Raw genomic sequence first — 17,754 nt, 5'->3', positions numbered from 1 at the left:
CCCATAATTCTTTTCAAAATTATTCAAGCTCTGTCAAATCGGTTGTTGATCATGGCTAGACAACCATTTTCAGGTCTTGCCATAGATTTTCAAGCAGATTTAAGTCAAAACTGTAACTCAGCCACTCAGGAACATTCACTGTCTTCTTGGTAAGCAACTCCAGTGTAGATTTGGCCATGCTCAAAGGGATATTCAATGTCTGCTTTTTTACCCATCTACCAAATAGGTGCCCTTCTTTGCGAGGCATTGGAAAACTTCCTTGGTCTTTTTAGCCGAATATGTGTTTGAAATTCGCTGCTTGAGTGTGGGATACAGAGATGAGGTAGCCATTCAAAATTATCTAAAACACTATTATTGCACACTGTGAGTCCATGCAATTTATGTGACTTGTTAAGCCAAGTTTTACTCCTGAACTTATTTAGGTTTGCCCTAACAAAGGGGTTGAATACTTATTGACTCAAGACATTTCAGTTTTTCATTTTTAATTAATCTCTACAAATGTTGAAAAACAATTCCAATTTGACATTACAGGATATTTTATGTAGGCAGGCCAGTCAATAGTTTTTTCTCAATTTAATCAATTTTAAATTCAGGCTGTAACACAACAAAATGTGGAAAAGGTCAAGGGGTGTGAATACTTTGAAGGCACTGTATATTATAATACATTCATTTTCCATATGGGCTGGCCAGCGACATTATCCATCACCCAGGAATATGTGGTTAATCATCTGTCATAATTATGGTTTTGTATTATTCTCGATAACAGAAAGTTTCATAAAAATTGTTCAACTCATTATGATACTGTTTTGTCTTTTTATAGTGGCATTGGAGGTGTATATTTGCTTGTCAACCTTTCTATGACATCAGCCCTTAGGCACATTCTCTACTCCGAAGAGGCCCTGGCTAGTAGGAGAGTATGTGTTGTAAGGAAGGTGTTGCGCACACATTTTAATACTTTGGGGCTGCTGATTAACAAGCTAAAGAGTTAAAACCAACAATGAAAACAGACACATGCCTTTAATGTAAGGGTTGACTGCCACTGATATTTGAATAAGATCGAGTAACATTTTTTTTAAATCTGGATATTTGCCATTTCAATCCATCCCACGCTGCACTCATTATTAGGAGCAGGGTTTAGTGGCTTGTTTGGGAGTCAACATTCACACATGAAGTGCATTCTTGGAGATATACAGTAGCTGGTGGCTATATAGATTATTTTACCTCGACAAAACAGCAGTGACTAACAGCAAATGTCTGATTTGTAAAGCGATTGACCGATAATGCATTTGCCTCTAACTTTCACCAAACATTAGGCCAAACTATATTCATCTAGTTCTGCCTAGGCAAGTAGTGCCCCCTATTGGACAACCAATACTATTGTGACCTAGGTTGATGGGTATAGGCTAGTCACATCTTCACACACAGAATCTGAGATGAAATTCATGTCTCCCACAGGAGGTTGGTGGCACCTCAATTGGGGCGGACGGGCTCGTGGTAACGGCTGGAGCGGAATGGCATCAAATACATCAGACACATGGTTTCCATGTGTCTGATGCCGTTCAATGGACGCCGTTCCGGGCCATTATTATGAGCGGTCCTCCCTTCATCAGCCTCCTGTGATGTCTACCACCTTTATATTAGATCTGCCTTAATGTATGCTATCATCCAGGAGGGACATATTTTATCATTTTTGTGTGGGAACCAGTCGGATAAAACACTCCAAACAGTCTAACCGACCGCTCAGAGGTGTGCGCATGGTCCTAAAGCACACATTGCCTCGTTTTGTATCACTTTCCAATGATAAAACTTGGAGGACAAAAATGCAATTTCAGAATGTAGGGGGGGGACATGTCCCCACTGAAAGTTGCACGCCTGCCATCATCACACTAGGAAAATCTAAAATTGTAATACATTAATTATTTATTAACATACAACTCCGATATTACTTAATCTTATGTTCACATTGAAATAAAGCCATATTCTCAGAAAGCTAGGCAGAGCCAGCCACAGCACGAGGGTCAACAATGCCCCTAATGATGTCGTTGTGTCTCTGGGCACCATGCACCAGGGACAGCAGCCCCACCCTGTAGACAGCGTGTCCTTTCAGACGCAACACCTTCACATCCTCCTCCAGGAACTCAGCTGAGGGGAGATAGTTGGGAAGATATGAATTTAAAAAAAAAGTGAGTTGAGGTTTCAAACCATTTCAAAGCCGATTTCCCACCCACAATTAAGTGTAGATAAAGAAAACATTAGAAATGCTCACAGTCCACCAGGAGTCTGCTCGGCTGAAGTTGGGGATGGAGTCGTCCCAGTGATATGCTATCATTCAGATTTTTGTTATATAATAAAATATTAATCAAGACCTGAAACAAAAAGCACAATGAAAGGTAATGAAATTACAAGGACATTAACTTTTAGATAACAAAAGGCATGAACATTAAAGAGTGTTTATTTTTTTACGTGTCAGACCTGGGTGACACCACTGAGGCTGTGCTCTCCATTAGAAGATCCCAGGGCCACATAGGATCCACATTTACCTAGAGACGGTATCACAATTGTGGGCATAATAAATGACAGAGGCCGCTTGCCTGGCTGGACCCTGTTCGTCTGCAAAGAAAACAAGTGTTGGTATAGGATATTTTTACAAAATGGTTGTTTCTCTATCTGGGGCTAAGATTGAAAGTGTAGAATGTTATGTTAATACATTATACAGCCTAAACATGCATTGTACTGTGGTATGTTGTTACCAGGTTGGATATTAACAGTCCCTGGGTTTTAATTGGCCAGGAGAAGGCCAAGATCTGGCTGTTCAGGAGAATGCCTGAAGGGGTTAAAATTCTACTTCCAAAGGGCCTGTTCAGTGAGCTGAAACATGAAAAAAAAAAAATGAACAAGTGCAAGACTTAAGCTATCCCACACCATATCCATAATGCCAATGTAAACATGTCATCTCCTTCAGGTAAGCTCCTAATCACAGCACCTGGTGACAGACACAATGACGTCATCGGGACCCATCACGACCACTTGGCTGGCCACAGCTCCACTCGGCAGGTCATAGACAGTAGAGTAGTGTCTGGGAGGAGATGCCTGCGAGTCACTGATCAACTGACGGAGCACTACAGCCTGTGGCTTGCTTTAACAGAGACACAGATACAAGGCATCTACATCAGTAGAGAGGACAATTGTTCACAGAAATTCCTGTCATTGCATTTCAAAAGGACTAAAATTGCATGGCTAATCTACTTAGAACATGGTGAGGAAGTGAATGTACGCTTGTTAATGTTTACCTTAGCATCTTGGAGATGAGTGCAGAAACTGATGGGGTATACACAGGGTCTCCGAGCCCACTGGCCATAGTCAGGGCTGCTTTCAGTGACTTCAAAATGAATACAATACACTTATTAGGGGACCCTTTTCTGCACACTGTAAATGACATGGGTCTCACTTCTGAGCTTGAGATACAGTACCTCAGCAATCCAGTGGTATGAGGTATACGTTGTACTATTCCCATTGAGGTGGAAGTCCTCCAAAATGTTGAGGGCTGAGATCAGAGCAGCACCAATAGAAGGGGGAGGCGGCACTAGAACTCGAAATCCTGAGGGAGGGTGTTGCCAGGAAATATTGTGTAGACCTGAGGAGGCTGGTGAGGGGAGGACAGCTCATAATAATGGATGGAATCAAACACGTCGAAACCATACAATTCATTATGTTCCAGCCATTATTATGAGCCTGTCCTACTACCCATTTAAAGTGCCACCAGGCACCACTGGTGTAGACAAAATATTTTTCCGACAAATGCAGCTAATCCCAACATACTGTAGAATTGTCTTGTTTGTAGGCTACTTCCTATAAAGAGTATGAAGTATGACTATGTTTACCCTGATACAGGCCTTCAATTGGCTGCTCTATGACTGCACTGTAGTTGCTGAGATCCTCCTTGGTTAGAATTCCTCCATTTTCTTGCACCTAAAATACAACACAGGTTAAATATTTTTATTTCACCTTTATTTAACCAGGTAGGCTAGTTGAGAACAAGTTCTCATTTACAATTGCGACCTGGCCAAGATGAAGCAAAGCAGTTCGACACATACAACAACAGAGTTACACATGGAGTAAAACAAACATACAGTCAATAATACAGTAGAAAACTAAGTCTATATACATGTGAGCAAATGAGGAGATAAGGGAGGTAAAGGCAAAAAGGCCATGGTGGCAAAGTAAAAACAATATAGCAAGTAAAACACTGGAATGGTAGATTTGCAGTGGAAGAAAGTGCAAAGTAGAAATAATGGCGTGCAAAGGAGCAAAATAAATAAATACAGTAGGGGAAGGGGTAGTTGTATGGGCTAAATTATAGATGGGCTATGTACAGGTGCAGTGATCTGTGAGCTGCTCTGACAGCTGGTGCTTAAAGCTAGTGAGGGAGATAAGCGTTTCCAGTTTCAGAGCTTTTTGTAGTTCGTTCCAGTCATTGGCAGCAGAGAACTGGAAGGAGAGACAGCCAAAGGAGGAATTGGCTTTGGGGGTGAATATGCGTATGATTCAATGCAATTTGCTGAGGGCTATGTTCTTAGCTAACGCATTCATTTACCTCACTGGCCATTTCCTGTGTTAGAGTCCCACTGTAGAATTCTGACACCCCAGCCTCCAGGACAGCAGCCAGACTTGGTGTTTTCATAAGAGAGCCGGGGGACAGAGCATGGCCTCTTGGCAAGAACATGTCCCTGAAGCGCAATGACATATTCTGACCTTTCACCTTGGTTATGGCCTCTGCTGCAGAGTTAGAAAATATCAAAGTCTACTGGTGAAAACCTGCAATTGGTCTAATCTTGTATTGAGGCTTTCATACAGATTCTACAGGGATGAGAAGTAAAACAGTAAGAAAAAGACTTGGTATGATTGCGAATCACTCCTTACCAAGTCTGTGAGACACATTAAAGCCATCTCTGGCTACATTGGCAGCCCTGGTGACGATATCCTCCCATGACAGTCTGGGGTGAAACAATAACAACCATAGGCTAGTATGCGCTTCTGAACACAAACATTAAATTGCACATAACAAAAACAACAACACCTCACCTTCCATACAGTTTATGGGCTTGGTATAACCCTCTGAGCAAGCCTGGCACACCTACAGTCAGACCTGGCTGGATGGTTAAGGAAAGAGGTTACAATTTAAAAATCTCTTTTGAAGCCTCAGTGTACATGTTGCATGACTATCTGAGACACAATTCGAGATAATAGTTCAACACATTGTTTTATCCTAAAAATTAAAGATCTACAATAAGTGATGTATTTTTACTCATACACTGTTGTCATACAACACATCACCTTTAGCTCTGGGTCAATTTGCAGGATCTCCTCCTTGATTCCAGAGGGTGCCGTTTCCTGGAAATTAATCACCTTCCTTATATTCTTCCGGATGTCATGAACCAGCATCACCCCTCCCCTACAGAAAAATACATAATTAAGTCAGGTGGACCATGAATATCCTGTCCATCCACATGAACCTCTGGACAATCATTATGCCACATATATAGTGCACTTGCCGTTAACTTTCTCAAATGCATTAGTCACTTACCCACCAATACCTGATGCATGTGGATGGACTATTCCCAGGCACAGGGTGGCAACAATGGCAGAATCCACACTGGAGCCTTGTTCATTCAGCACCCTACGACCAAGCTCTGTACAGTGTTCATGGTCCGTCACCAACACACTCCCTCTGAAGACCTGCTGACCCCATTATAGTAAGGACGAGGATAAAAAATAAGGTAATAAGTCAAAGTTGTTCTAAATAGTTTCTATATATTTTTCTAAGTGAGAACATACCTCATTTGTCCCTAGATAAATCTGCAGGACCATAGCAGTGGTGACTGCTATGGCAATGATGAGAGAAGCAGCATAGATGGGTATGATGGCATCCTGCCAAGGGCCACACCTACTTGGTCCCCCAGACGGCAGGTCCTTATCCATCTCTCTAAAGGAGGACAAGCTTAGATCAGCCAGGTTAGGGTGCTGGCTCCCAGAGGCTAGATGTCTCAGGGGCAATTCTTTTGAGAGACTGCTGAAGTCTGGAGCAGGACTGAGGCTACCATGGCCATGGATACCTGGAGAGGGAGAGATTTTAGACCCTGTCAGAGTGGAGGTGGGCTAAAAAGCTACTGTACATGTGTGGCAATTTGTGGTTGATACAAGCAAGATTTGACTTGACATCATGTAAGTAGCATTGAGTTGCTACCAAACCAACTACCTGTGTTTCGGTTATGCTCATTCTGAAAGTTCCCATTTTGCCCTTTGGTCAATGTCTCATCCACAGTCAACTGAGGTAAGCCCTCAATGCTCCTGTAACCAACTGGGGATTGTCTGCTACTAAGTTTAGTCTCAGGACTCACATCCATTTCCCCTATGTTCACACAGAGATAAGTACATGATGTACAATTAGACAGACACAGGACTACCCTCTCCCTTCCCATCTGATGACTAGCAAACCTGCAAGTCAGCATGGTGAAAACAAGCTATACAAACACAGGTGTTGGAGCAGTAGAATTTAGAGATACACAAAAACAATTCCACTATGTTACTAATCTAGAGGTACAGAAAGTATAACACAGTTTTATGAGCTCTCCATTGCTAGCTTCTCTCTTACCTGCCTTAACACCTGAATAATGACAAACGGGTTAAGAATTACTCAGCCAATCAGATTGGCCAATTAAGTAACCAATTGATCAGCCATTTTGTTTTAAAGTAGTATACACTGAGCTATTTCTATAACCTTCTTTTACATATTGTGTCGCATAACATTGAATTGGATAACATTAGTAATGCCTTTTGGTCACCAAATAGCCCTGATCATGCAGTTCTGACACTATAATGAAATAAAGGAACAATGGTGCAATCACGTGGGTCATCCTTTTTATTGCTATTTGAAATGTTTTTAACCCACACACAACAATCTGACAAAATACATATGTGTAATGATACAAATACCTTTGAATTTCCCTCAACATGTTTTTGCAAAACATTTTTGCATAGGCTTTGCACAGAAATATGCATGCCACTGACAGTTTTGCCATAGCCACAACAATCAAGCCTAAAAACATCTCATTTGATATTTGTATTTATTATGGATCTAGAAAATAAGGGAAAGCCGCACACTCTAAGAGCTCAGATGCAAAAATGTAATAACCTAATAACCAACGTTTCGACAGCAAAGCTGTCTTCATCCAAATCTGTCTTCATCCAACGTTGCTGTCGAAACGTTGGTTATTAGGTTATTACATTTTTGCATCTGAGCTCTTAGAGTGTGCGGCTTTCCCTTATTTTCTAGTTTTCTACTCCTTTAGCCAGCACCTCGCCTTTATAGGTGTGCGTTTCTTTTTTCTAGATTATTTATTATGGATCCCCATTAGTTGCTGCCAAAGCAGCAGATACTCTTCCTGGGGTCCAGCAAAATTAAGGCAGTTTATACAGTTTTAAAACATTACAATACATTCACAAATCTCACAACACACTGTGTGCCCTCAGGCCCCTACTCCACCACTACCACATATCTACAGTACTAAATCCATGTGTATGTATAGTGCGTATGTTATCGTATGTGTGTGTGTATGCATGTGTCTGTGTTGCTTCAAAGTCCCCACTGTTCCATAAGGTGTTTTTTTAATCTTTTTTTTTTTTAAATCTAATTTTACTGCTTGAGTCAGTTACTTGATGTGGAATAGAGTTCCATGTAGTCATGGCTCTATGTAGGACTGTGTGCCGCCCATAGTCTGTTCTGGACTTGGGGACTTTGAAGAGACCTCGTGGCATGTCTTGTGGGGTATGCATGGGTGTCTGAGCTGTGTGCCAGTAGTTCAAACAGACAGCTCGGTGCATTCAACATGTCAATACCTCTCATAAATAAAAGTAGTGATGAAGTCAATCTCTCCTCCACTATCTCTGTGTACATCCAAGGGACAGCCGTGCTGCCCTGTTCTGAGCCAACTGCAATCTTCTCAAGTCCCTCTTTTGTGGCACCTGACCACACGACTGAACAGTAGTCAAGGTGCGACAAAACTAGAACTTGTAGGACCTGCCTTGTTGATAGTGTTGTTAAGAAGGAAGAGCATTGCTTTATTATAGACAGACTTCTCCCCATCTTAGCTACTACTGCATGAAAATGTTTTGGCCATGACAGTTTACAATCCAGTGTTACTCCAAACAGTTTAGTCATCTCAACTTGCTCAATTTCCACATTATTTATTACAAGAGTTAGTTGAGGTTTAGGGTTTGGTGAGTGTTTTATTCCAAATACAATGCTTTTAGTTTTAGAAATATTTAGGGCGAACTTATTCCTTGATATGTTCACATCTTCATTCTCTTGTCATGTACAGTACAGGTTCAAAAGTATTTTTTGCTGCCAGTGAACGAGTGACAATTCCAAGTAACAATTCCAAGTAACAAGCTTAGTGTTTTGAATCAAATGGGGTAGATAGGATTCCTTTGGGAAATACCTTAATCTACACAAGATTGAACTATGCAAAATGTGTTTGAATGATGACTTTATTTCACTATATGGAAATATGCTGCCAATCAATTTATGTTGCATTTGTGAAGGTGTCTGAGCATGTCTGTTTGTGTATGTATGTTGTGAGCAGATTAAAGGTCCCTGTTGTTCTTGTGTTAAAAGCGCTCCCTGGTGCAAGGTGTTCAGTGGCTGAAGTTGTGGTGGCCTGGCTGTTGGAGGTAGGTTGTGCGTGTGCGGGGTGAGTGGCGCTGAGCTCGCTGGCGGACACAGTTCTGCCGCTGGATGCAGCTCCGTGTGAGGTGGTGGCGGTCCACCCGGGTCTGAGCCCTCTGGATACGAGCAACCTGCGAGACCTTAGCCAGCTGTCCAGCTATGGACACTGATCTACGAATGATCCGGCTGGGGCTGGTGGTGCTTCTTTGGACTGGGACCTCTGGTTCTGACATCCTGCAGAGAAACAAATGCTTGTAAGCCCACATCTGTTCACATATACATGAGGACAATCAAACATTTGGAATCAGTGGCAGAACACGGATATTTTAAAATGCTTTGACAACTTCCTGTGTCAAATGCACAAAAGTCTCTCACCTGACGCCAGTTTCTGAAATGGGTTCAGTCTCTTCAGTGACAGCTGGACTTCTGTAGATAGATGTGTTGGCACACTCCACTACCTGCTCCTCCAATAGGTTCACTTCTGTAGAGCAACAAGAGAGCCAGCGTTACTCATATTTCTTCTAGCAGAGCACACTATGTAGCTACAGTCCAACCACTACTTCCTGTGAGACTGACCTTGATGGTTGATCAGAAGCCACCCTTCCTCAAGCATTTCTGCAGGGGTGGGTGTCCTCTGGTCTGTAGAGATGTCATCATCTCTTCCAAAAAACAGACTAGTGAGCCTTCTGAACATGACTGGGTTCTGTTCTGTGTGGCGGTTACTAAGGAGGTGTTGTCTCAGACTCTTGGTCAGACTTCGTTGTGATTTGGTGTTGTGAGGTTGTTGCCTGTGTTCTCTTTCTTGTCCTTTCCTCTCCTTTCTTTGGCAGGAAACTCAGACGTAGCAGCAGAGGCTTTGGGTATCAAAATACTTCTCACAAAGACCTGGTGGAGAAAAACATGGTCATAAAGTCTGGGTCCCATAACTCAAACCTGCTGTAACAACGTTGTCTTATTCTTGTCATTTTGCATCCTTAGCCTTTTTGAAAATAATGGTAATTATTCATCAATACCCCAGCGTTGAATTAAGAGTCATTTCTGGACCCCACACATCCATACTGGCCCATGTTAATTAACGCAAGCCCAGGTCAGCTGACCATGGTGGTCATTGATTGGCCAATGAGGCCTTTATGAATATAAGGGCCTGAATAACAAGTACCCCCTGCAGAGCTCCATTGTCAGATCCCATCTGCTATTAAACCTACAGGGGAGGGGCTAGGCTATACTCTGCAACATAGTCACATCCTCATAGGATCCTCTCAATGCAATGGCTCTCAGCATATCATTTTTTTTATTTATTTTCTTTTTCTGATATGGCTTTGTTGGCAAACGGCTATATTTGCCGGTCTCTGAATTTGCTATTGTCATGCAACACAGAGAATCCCTCCACCCCAAGCAGAGAAAGCATGATTGCTTATGATAAACCACATTCAGCTTATGAGAACCATTTTGGTATAGATTTGACTTTGGCGATGTAATTTACAAAATAGCCTCCAACACTCTACTCAGCGAAATGGATGCAGTATATCACAGTGCCATCCGTTTTGTCACCAAAGCCCCATATACTACCCACCACTGCGACCTGTATGCTCTCGTTGCCTGGTCCTCGCTACATATTCGTCGCCAAACCCACTGGCTCCAAGTAATCGATAAGTCTTTGCTAGGTAAAGCGCTGCCTTATCTCAGCTCACTGGTCACCATTGCAACACCCACCCGTAGCACGCGCTCCAGCAGGTATATCTCACTGGTCATCCCCAAAGCCAACACCTCGTTTGGCCGCCTTTCCTTCTAGTTCTCTGCTGCCAATGACTGGAACGAATTGCAAAATTTCATTTTTTTTTTTTTTTAAATCACTGAAGTTGGAGACATATCTCCCTCACTAACTTTAAGCGTCAGCTGTCAGAACAGCTTACCGATCGCTGCAGCTGTACACAGCCCATCTGTAAATAGCCCATCCAACCAACTACCTACCTCATCCCCATATATGTTTTTCTGCTTTTTTGCACACCAGTATTTCTACTTGCACATCCTCATCTGTACATAGATCACGCCCGAGTAAATTGCTAAATTGTAATTACTTCGCCACTATTGGCCTATTTATTGCCTTACCTCCTTACTTCATTTGCTCACACTGTATACAGATTTTTCTAATGTGTTATTGACTGTATGTTTGTTTATCCAATGTGTAACTCTGTTGTTGTTTTTGTCGCACTGCTTTGTTATATCTTGGCCAGGTTGCAGTTGTAAATGAGAACTTGTTCTCAACTGGCCTACCTGGTTAAATAAAGGTGAAATAGAAATAAATAAAAAATAGATATGCGAGCAGATTTGCAGATCTAGGGGCACGAGGCCCATGGCTGCAGAGTTCACTTTGTTATTATGTGCTCAGCTTGTATCCTCTTCAAAACCACTGACCTGGAATCCTAACAAATGGCAGGACCCTTTTAGATACACCATGTCCGAGAGAAAGACTGCACTTTTAATTATAATCGTCTTTTCAGCAGATGCTTTTAGCCAAGGGGACTCAACACAGATTCGGTATAGGCCTATATATCAGTCAAACCCACAACTCTCTCTAATGTTGTCAGTAGAATGCACCAACCAACTGAGCCACCAGTAAAAATATATCTCTGTAGTTATAAGGCCTATATAGCACCATTCCATTCTACATCCAAAGTACCTAATAGGACTCCCGGGTGGCGCAGCGGTCTAAGGCACTGCATCTCAGTGCAAGAGGTGTCACTACTGACCCTGGTTTGATTCCAGGCTGTATCACAACCGGCCGTGATTGGAAGTCCCATAGGCGGCACACAATTGGCCCAGCGTCGTCCGGGTTAGGGTTTGGCCACGCAGTCATTGTAAATAAGAATTTCTTAACTGACTTACCTAGTTAAATAAAGGTTAAAAAAATAATAATAATAATTAAAAAAAAACACAAATAATCTCAGTCCTTATGAACTGTATGGACTTGAAAATCTAATATGCAAGACTATTAAAAGGCATCTGTTTAGAGCGGTTTCTCACTACCAAATATGGTAATGAGGAAGTCCAGTCGGGAGTAGTGTGAGAGGATATAGAAGTATTTTTGTCTGTATTTTTGTCGGCATCATCCCACCCTCTTGGCAGCCAGGCTCTACATGGCTGCACCCCTACACCAGTCATGTGAAATCCATAGATTAGGGCCGAATGAATTTATTGACTTTGACTGATTTCCTTATAAGAAATGTAACTCAATAAAATCTTTGAAATTGTTGCATTTATATTTTTGTTCAGTATATATAAAAAAAAAAGTATACATTTTCCTTTATTTGTATGTTTAGCTCACATAACATAATTTAAAAGTATGCATTACGGTGTCTGTAATAGAATAAACGTGGCAAAAACAAATGTAGACACTAATAAAATAATTTTTATATCTTCCAAAATATTTTTCTACAACGTGTGGGAGTACCAAGATGGAAGCATGGTGGCTCCAAAACAGCACCCCCCGGGTCATAATTTTGTGTATATATAAATAATTGGCAGCTACTCAGCTGAGCAAATATGTGGCCTATTGCAGGGTTTCCCAAACTCGGTCCTGGGCCTCCCCCCACTAGGTCCAGGTGTTGGTTTTTGCCCTAGCACTACACAGCTGATTTATATAACCAACTCATTATCAGGCTTTGATTATCGTCACTGAATGCAACTGACCTCATTCAAAACCTAAACAACAGCTTGAGCAGGAATCAAGGAAGGGACGAGGCTGGGATACCACTGAAAGGCTAAACAAACCATTTCACGATGACAAAGAAAACCTGAACATTAGCCTTATATCAGCAGAGAAAGAACTTTGAAATGAAAAACTGGATATGAAAGCTAAGCTATAGGCTACTCCTTTGGTGCAGGTGACAACACAAAAGTCTCGTCTGAAATTGGGGCAGTTGCAATGACAGCCAGCAGTAGTTAAGCGACCGAAAGACTGGATAATAATACAACACAGACATATTTAATTATCTCCTTTTTTGGAAAGACGCCCTACTTGCATTCATGTTAAGGCATTGGAGAAGACCTGTCAATTACAAAATTCTGCAAACTGTTGATAAAGGACCTGTTTGGATGCACGCAGATGATAGCTATAAATAGAAAGACAAGCGGCAAATAAAACTTACCTATATTCACAGAATATTTCTCAGTTTGAGTAGGACATTCTGTTTACCCCAAAATTGTATTTGAAGAGATGTTGTAACCGATTCCTTCATTAATGCATTTTCCTTTGATGAGGTATCGGTTTATACCATCTTTTTTTCCCCAAAGATGTGCATCTGTTCTTGATTCTCTGTCTGGTCTTTGGAACTGTTTCTTTCCAAATTGAATCAAAACAGCTGATCGAGTAACGCAGCAACCGTATCCCCTCCCGTTCGAGGTTTAGAACCAATCACGCAGTTAAAAAAGATACGGGTCTACCCCTCATTTTGTGCAGACCTACATGGGCGTATTGGCCTTTTATGTTAAAAGAGTTGCAGTTGCAGCAGTGTTGTCTAGGCTAAAGGTGATTACCTTAAATGATCCTAAATTAACTGTTATTATTAGTGCTAAAATACTCACACCATCACCTCTGCAAAAGGACCAGCAGCAACCTTTGAAGGCTCCCTCTGTCGTCAACTCACGATTCTAATACATTTTTGACTAGGCCTATGCATATAGATTAGACCTATTATTGCATAAGTGCTTACGTATTTTCATTATTAGGCTACATCCACCGTTTTCAAAACGTCATTATTAGAATAAGTTGTCAACATTCTTGGTTATATAAGTATTTCAATTTGTTTTACATACATAGTAAACACAAACCCTTTATCCATTGGCAATAAGTTCTAAAGCTAGGTAGGCCGAGTGATGTTTCAAATTGATGATAGTTATAAAGTGTGTTACAATGTATACAGCCTACAATGCATTCAATTCTCTTTCGTGCACTTGATTTGATGCAGTGGGACAGGGAGGAGAGGGTGGGGGGGACTACTGGGACAGGGTGGATTACTGTGGCTTTCCAGACTAGGCGGGACCGAATTTGAAAGTCGCATTTACAACTAGCCAGTGAAAACCTCGCGAGAGAGAGAAACTGTTTGCGTTCGTAAATTCAGTGCACAGAATAATTGAGGAATTTACGAACGTGCAAAACCCTTGAATATGACTTGTGTCAGTAAACTTACTTAAATTGTTACAGTCACCAACGCTGTAGATAACATGTACACAGCACAACTAGGGTTACTCGCCCTCTCCTAGGGCGAGTGAAATGAGGTGTTCTCATTTGTGTCTGGAAGTAGCTAGCCAACTTTAGCCAGTTTGCTTGGGTGCCATTGTGAGGTCAGAAAGCTCGGATCAACCCTACTTACTCCTTGGCCAGAGCTTCCAGTGTGCGCTCTGAATTTATGAAAGGACAATCTGATAATGCTCTGAATTTACCAACGCACTCTGAGCACCCTCAGGCATTCCAGAGTGAATTTATGAACACACTGTATGTAGATGTCAGATAAGTGCAGTGTCAATAGATGACAGGTATATGCCCCTTTTTGTTAGCTGAACTCATTGGCTTTATATATAGGTCTAGATAAATATTTTGTATTGTTTCCATAGGTCGATTGCATTGAATCACACACACACACCAGTAGCGGTCTGTGCCATTTAAGATGAGGGAGGCCAAAAATGTTTTTAATGAGCATGGCCTTATTTCTATTACAGCATATTGGATGACTGTCATTCATATTCCATTCACCCAGTTCAATGTAACATTGATAGGTGTAGGCTACTACATGCTACTTGAATTTTCCCTATACCCATCATGAGGTTGCTACAACCTAGCCTATAAGTTTACAACGTAAACAGGTAGAGAGAAATTTGAGTAGTTAAGGTGACAGATACATTCAATACCGTCTTGCACGCTCTAGCCTGCATTGCGCTGATCTAGGGTGTAATCATTAGTCCAACAGTTGCAACAAGAGTTTTTATTGGACAAATTCAGGTATCTTTATCCCTGTTTGCTTCCATTTAAGAAAAGTTTTTCAACAGAATCGTCGGAATGAATACACCCCTGATCACACGCAAACACAGTTCACTTTCATAGCAGCCACACACAAACAGCATGATCCATTTTATAATTGTATAATTCCTTCTCACATCTACGCGCTCTCCTCTCACCTTTTCCCTTCGCTTGTGGGCAGACTTCAGTGCACAACACATTAGCTGTCTGTGACCAGGCGAAAAAGCCTTTCCAAGCCAAACCTTCAAACCGCTACACACAGCCTACATCGTTGTCATCATGTTAGCTAGCATCATAGTCAACATAGCTACTAGAACTAACGTGTTAGTTAACCACTACAATCATGCAGTACAGTGTACAGTCAGCAAGCAGTTTAATAGTTACACTGGTGGGCCCTGGTGGCATTAAATTAATAAAACCAAAAGCTTACCTTGACTTGGAAGAGTTCCAGTGTTGGATAGCCAGCTAACTAACATATCATCCCTCTCTGTTTGAGTAGGCTAACTAGCTAGAAGCATTCGCTAGCTAAGTAAGTGAAAGTTTTTTTTTTTTCTCTCTCTCTCTCCTTAATTTAACCAGGTAGGCTAGTTGAGAACAAGTTCTCATTTACAACTGCGACCTGGCCAAGATAAAGCAAGGCAGTGCGACACAAACAACAACACGGTACACATGGAATAAACAAGCGTACAGTCAATAACACAATAGAAAAAAAGAGTCTATATACAGTGTGTGCAAATGGCGTGAGGAGGTAGGCAGTAAGTGTTTTTTTCACTTACTGCCTACCTCCTCACGCCATTTGCACACACTGTATATAGACTTTCTTTTTTTCTATACAACCAAATATCCCTCTCTTGCTTCTTAATTTTTTAAGAAATGAATTTGTTCAAAACTGTTCAACTATTGTCTTTCTCTCTCTTTGTGTCAACTACTCACCACATTTTATGCACTGCAGTGCAGTGATAGCTAGCTGTAGCTTATGCTTTCAGTACTAGATTTATTCTCTGAACCTTTGATTGGGTGGACAACATGTCAGTTCATGCTGCAAGAGCTCTGATAGGATGGAGAATGTCCTCTGGAAGTTGTCATAATTACTGTGTAAGTCTATGGAAGTGGGTGGGAACCTCGAGCCTCCTAGGTTTTGTATTGATGTCAATGTACACAGAGGACAGGAACACCATGGTGCTACCCTACAGAGTGCGGTTGAGGCTACTGTAGATCTTCATTGCATAACGATGTGTTTAATCAATTATTTGGTGACGTGAATATATTAGCATAGTTTTATCTAAAAATGATAACTTCTTTAATGTTTCACTATTTTTATGAAATTCACTGAGCAGGGTTTGGCCCTCCCCTTCCTCCTCTGAGGAGCCTCCACACACACACACACACACACACACAGTCACACAGGGCCAGATTAAGAAATCATAGCCTTTGTTTGTATTCTCTTCCAGGCACACCATCATTTTCTGTAAACAAATCCGTGCACTAAGATGCAATTCAATGCTTGGTAAAAAAGAGAAAAAGAGCATTTACAATAGGGCCATAATAACGTTTGCCATGTGGTATGGACTACAGTTGAGCAGAGGCATTTTTAGGATTTTCACACATGGAGATTTTTTGTTGTTGCAGGGTTCGAAAAAAAACAACAAAAAAAATAAAAAAATAAATAAAAATCGGTCTTTTAAAAAAGCATTTCATTCAATTCTAAGTCATTTACATGACAGAAGACATTAGCTGAATTTGTTTAAATACCACACAAAAGACCAGTGCCTACTCTGACTGACAAATTGAGATCAATTCAAACAAACAATAGCCCAGGCCAATGAAGTGAATATTAGGAGGAAACATATACAGTTGAAGTCGGAAGTTTACATACACCTTAGCCAAATACATTTAAACGTAGTTTTTCATAATTCCTGACATTTAATACGAGTAAAAATTCCCTGTCTTAGGTCAGTTAGGATCACCACTTTGTTTTCAGAATGTGAAATGTCAGAATAATAGTAGAGAGAATTATTTATTTCAGCTTTTTTTTTCTTTAATCGCATTCCCAGTGGGTCAGAAGTTTACATACACTCAATTAGTATTTGGTAGCATTTCTTTTAAATTGTTTAACTTGGGTCAAATGTTTTAGGTAGCCTTCCACAAGCTTCCCACAATAAGTTGGCTGAATTTTGGCCCATTCCTCCTGACAGAGCTGAGTCAGGTTTGTAGGCCTCCTTGCTCGCATACGCCTTTTTCAGTTCTGCCCACAAATTTTCTATGGGATTTAGGTCAGGGCTTTGTGATGGCCACTCCAATTCCTTGATGTTGTCCTTAAGCCATTTTGCCACAACTTTGGAAGTTTGCTTGGGGTCATTGTCCATTTGGAAGACCCATTTGCGAACAAGTTTTAACTTCCTGACTGATGTCTTGAGATGTTGCTTCAATGTATCCACATAATTTTACTTCCTCATGATGCCATCTATTTTGTGAAGTGCACCAGTCCCTCCTGCAGCAAAGCACCCCCACAACATGATGCTGCCACCCCTGTGCTTCACGGCTGGGATGATGTTCTTTGGCTTGCAAGACTCCCCCTTTTTCCTCCAAACATAACGATGGTCATTATGGCCAAAGAGTTCTACTTTTGTTTCATCAGACCAGAGGACATTTCTCCAAAAAGTACGATCTTTGTCCCCATGTGCAGTTGCAAACCGTAGTCTAGCTTTTTTATGGCGGTTTTGGAGCAGTGGCTTCTTCCTTGCTGAGCGGCCTTTCAGGTTATGTTGATATAGGACTCGTTTTACTGTGGATATAGATACTTTTGTACCTGTTTCCTCCAGCATCTTCACAGGGTCCTTTGCTGTTGTTCTGGGATTGATTTTCACTTTTCACACCAAAGTACGTTCATCTCTAACAGACAGAACGCATCTCCTTCCTGAGCGGTATGACGGCTGCGTGGTTCCATGGTGTTTATACTTGCGTACTATTGTTTGTACAGATGAATGTGGTACCTTCAGGCATTTGGAAATTG

General features: G+C 41.3%; 2 protein-coding genes across 5 annotated transcripts; both read right to left on the bottom strand.

Moving 5' to 3' along the window:
• Window positions 1-320: 320 nt before the first annotated feature.
• LOC106565945 (glutathione hydrolase 7) lies at window positions 321-6,694 on the bottom strand. 3 transcript variants are annotated; one of them, XM_014133636.3, is made up of 16 exons: window positions 6,653-6,694; window positions 6,257-6,409; window positions 5,836-6,113; window positions 5,585-5,739; window positions 5,335-5,452; window positions 5,083-5,150; window positions 4,921-4,994; window positions 4,595-4,776; window positions 3,882-3,969; window positions 3,471-3,598; window positions 3,291-3,379; window positions 2,984-3,136; window positions 2,751-2,868; window positions 2,473-2,610; window positions 2,267-2,366; window positions 321-2,142 (listed from the first exon to the last, which is right to left on the bottom strand). In XM_014133636.3, the coding sequence occupies exons 2-16, from the start codon at window positions 6,402-6,404 to the stop codon at window positions 1,991-1,993; spliced, it is 1,989 nt and encodes a 662-aa protein (XP_013989111.1). In that variant the 5' UTR covers window positions 6,405-6,409; window positions 6,653-6,694; the 3' UTR covers window positions 321-1,990. The 3 variants fall into 3 exon arrangements, with proteins under 3 accessions (XP_013989111.1, XP_045548055.1, XP_013989110.1); XM_045692099.2 differs by having other exon boundaries at window positions 327-2,142; window positions 3,471-3,643; XM_014133635.3 differs by having other exon boundaries at window positions 328-2,142; window positions 3,471-3,643; window positions 5,585-5,736.
• Window positions 6,695-6,901: 207 nt separating this feature from the next.
• On the bottom strand, window positions 6,902-13,392 carry tp53inp2a (tumor protein p53 inducible nuclear protein 2a). 2 transcript variants are annotated; one of them, XM_045691817.2, is made up of 4 exons: window positions 13,310-13,392; window positions 9,302-9,610; window positions 9,101-9,206; window positions 6,902-8,959 (listed from the first exon to the last, which is right to left on the bottom strand). In XM_045691817.2, the coding sequence occupies exons 2-4, from the start codon at window positions 9,417-9,419 to the stop codon at window positions 8,695-8,697; spliced, it is 489 nt and encodes a 162-aa protein (XP_045547773.2). In that variant the 5' UTR covers window positions 9,420-9,610; window positions 13,310-13,392; the 3' UTR covers window positions 6,902-8,694. The 2 variants fall into 2 exon arrangements, with proteins under 2 accessions (XP_045547773.2, XP_045547772.2); XM_045691816.2 differs by lacking the exon at window positions 13,310-13,392 and adding an exon at window positions 12,874-13,175.
• Window positions 13,393-17,754: the final 4,362 nt, after the last annotated feature.

Source organism: Salmo salar, chromosome 12 (assembly GCF_965601325.2).
Source record: "Salmo salar chromosome 12, fSalSal1, whole genome shotgun sequence".
NCBI classification, from domain to species: domain Eukaryota; kingdom Metazoa; phylum Chordata; class Actinopteri; order Salmoniformes; family Salmonidae; genus Salmo; species Salmo salar.
The sequence above is the reverse complement of the archived record's forward strand: the minus strand, read 5'-3'. Positions and strand labels throughout refer to the sequence as shown.